We start from the raw sequence: 2955 nt of genomic DNA on the forward strand, positions 1-2955 counted from the left end.
AAGGAAGCCAAGAAATAGCAAACACGAGTAAAACTCTGGCATACAAACAAACACACACACAACACACACAACACACACAACACACACACACAGCTCACAACACACATATAAAACAGCACGCACCGTATCTGCCTGGCGTCCAGCGCTGGTACATGGCAAAGGTGTCCTGGTTGACGCCGATGCGTCCGTTCTTCGTGAGAAGCGGCGCATAAGTCCGCCCGTCCGGTTGGGGGCGGGGCGGCGTCAGGCACTGGATCGATTTGTTCATTTTGTTTGTTGCGGTTGTGTGGTGTTGTTTGGATGATGGAGCGGGTGTCAGCGCACGGCGCAATCACAGACTGGTAGGTCAAAGTGCGCGACGTGCACTGTCGCAACAAAAACAAACAAACACACATGAACGCACATACGCACGCACACCCACACATACACACACACGCACGCACACCCGCACACACGCACACACACACACACATACGCACACAGATGACATCACGTACCTTGACCCACACCTCGACGGTGAGCTTGTCGGTGATGTCGAGAGACCCGTTGGTGTTTGGCACGAAGATGGGCTGTGTTGCCGGGGCGTGCATCGTGGTGGGGGCGACGGCGCGAACGGTCGACACATAGATGTCCGCAGCGCTGCGTTTGTATGCATGTATGTATGTGTGTGTGTGCATGTGCGTGCGTGAGTGAGTGCGTAAATGAGTGAGTGCGTGAGTGAGATCATAAGAAACGAGAGTGTGTAGGCAAGTGCAGGAAAGCACCGAAGAACAGCATGGTTGCAAAAGCCGACAAGACAAAACACACATAGCATAATGCGCGAGCCGACATCAATGTTCACAGAGAGTCACACACAGACACACACGCACGCACGTATGCACGCACGCACACAGACACACACACACGCGCACCGTTAACCATTCAATTGCCAGACGCCACGTCCTCCCCTCCACTCCTCCGATCCCCAACTCACCTCATTGACTCGCCGGTGCACCATCCGTTTGGAAACTGGGGGCAGTTGGTGTCGGTCTCACCGCGGAGCTGATTCCCACTGATGAACAGGCTCTGGCCCCGCAGCTGTCACAAGGCGGAGAGGGAGGGGGCATGGTGGTGAACAGGGCAGCTTGCGAGAACGCATAGGGCTGTCATCTCTTTGGGCAACACGGGTTTCCGCACACACACACACATACACACACACACAGAGGACACACACACACAGACACACACAGACACACACAGACACACACAAACACACACACACACACAGACACACACACACACACAGACACACACAGACACACACAGACACACACAGACACACACAGACACACACACATGCACATACGCACACACCCCGCACCAGGCCTGCGGTGTCAGCGCGGCGGATGCCGTCGACAGGGAGGCGATCCGGGTACTTGTAGTGCATGAAGGAGAGGAAGGTGTTGAAGGAGAGCGCATACGAGTCACGCCCGCCGTTGGGGCCATGGATGTAATACGGTGGCGATGTACACTCGACGCAGCTGGCGGTGGGTGGAGAGGGAGCAAGGGAAGGGGGGCAGAGGATGAAGGTGGATGGGAGCGTGTGAGTGTTGGTGTGAGATGCAATGACGGTGGGATGATGTGAAGGGTGGGGTGGGACATGAATGGCACGTGGCAGCCACTACTATGAATGGCACATGCACACGAAGGAAACTACCAAAAAAAATATACGCACAACCACAACCACAATCACAACCACAACCACAACCACAACCGCACACACACACACACACACACGCACACACACACGCACACACACACACACACACGCACGCACGCACGCACACACACACACACACACACACATACACACACACATATCAACAACAACGGCAACAGCACCTGGTCTCGGTGATTTGGGGATCTGTTGCAATCCACGCCTGCCGCTCGTTCTCTGTTGGGACGACGGTGGCGACGGGACCAGACCATCCACGCGGGAAGCCAAGGTCGCCAAACACGGCCTCCGCCACAGTCGCCATGGGCCTGCAGTGGCATCACCAGCAGCAACCATCATCATTCATGAATGAATGAATGTCAGTCATTTCAATCAGTTCATTCGCTACATGATCCATACGTGCATTCGTGCTTTGATCGCCATGAGCACCAAACAGCAGCATCGTAACATCAGCTGTGCCTGGTCGTTCAGTGTGATTGACGGTGGTGTTGCTCACACCAAAGACACACAATCACGACATCTTACTCGATCAGTGGTTGGACGCGAGCATTTTGCTCGTCCAAGTCACGGACCTGTCAGCGCAATTGCAAGTCAAGGAACAACACATAGCCAGCGAGGAAGGAGAAGCAGTGTATGTGTGTGTGTGTGAGTGTGAGAGAAGGACCAAACATGCACGCACACACGCGCACACGTGCAAGCACACACTTGCATATACACGCACACACGCACACACACACACATACACAGCCTCCTCTCCCTTCCCAACAATCAATACCTGGGTTTGCAGCAGGGCAATGTCTTCGCGCTGCGCAGCAATGAACCCTTCGAGCATGTCCATGCGTTGTCGCAACGCCGCGTTCTCCTGTGCCAGGGATTCAAAACGTGCATCAACATCCACAGGCGTTTGTGCCAGCAGCTGCAGAGCCACACGCCGCAGTTCCTGCACTTGACCCTGCAAGGATGCTGTGCGAGAGAATACACGATGAAGGATGTTACAAACCGCAAATGATGTGACATGGGATTAGTGCCAACACTAACAAACAAACAGACCCACGCACAACAGCGCAAACACACAAACGCAAGCACCACAGCACTAACAAACAACACACACTTATATAAACACACACACAAACACACACAAACACACACACACAAATACACACACACAAACACACACACACACACACACACAACACACACACACACACAACACACACACACACACACACACACACACACAC

The 2955-nt window shown here is 53.8% G+C and overlaps 1 protein-coding gene across 1 annotated transcript in view; it reads right to left on the reverse strand.

Annotated features, from left to right (window-relative positions):
- The window catches only part of PTSG_09037 (uncharacterized protein), a gene marked incomplete at both ends in the record, with an annotated part of 5728 nt that overhangs the window by 2330 nt on the left and 443 nt on the right, over positions 1 to 2955 (reverse strand). Inside the window, 7 exons of the mRNA XM_004989780.1 lie at positions 153 to 250; positions 498 to 639; positions 974 to 1077; positions 1361 to 1520; positions 1882 to 2022; positions 2240 to 2286; positions 2490 to 2677. Coding sequence (XP_004989837.1) covers positions 153 to 250; positions 498 to 639; positions 974 to 1077; positions 1361 to 1520; positions 1882 to 2022; positions 2240 to 2286; positions 2490 to 2677 — 880 coding nt within the window. The remainder of the gene's footprint in view (positions 1 to 152; positions 251 to 497; positions 640 to 973; positions 1078 to 1360; positions 1521 to 1881; positions 2023 to 2239; positions 2287 to 2489; positions 2678 to 2955) is intronic.

The sequence above is a fragment of the Salpingoeca rosetta genome (genome assembly GCF_000188695.1).
Source record: "Salpingoeca rosetta unplaced genomic scaffold supercont1.27, whole genome shotgun sequence".
NCBI lineage: Eukaryota > Choanoflagellata > Craspedida > Salpingoecidae > Salpingoeca > Salpingoeca rosetta.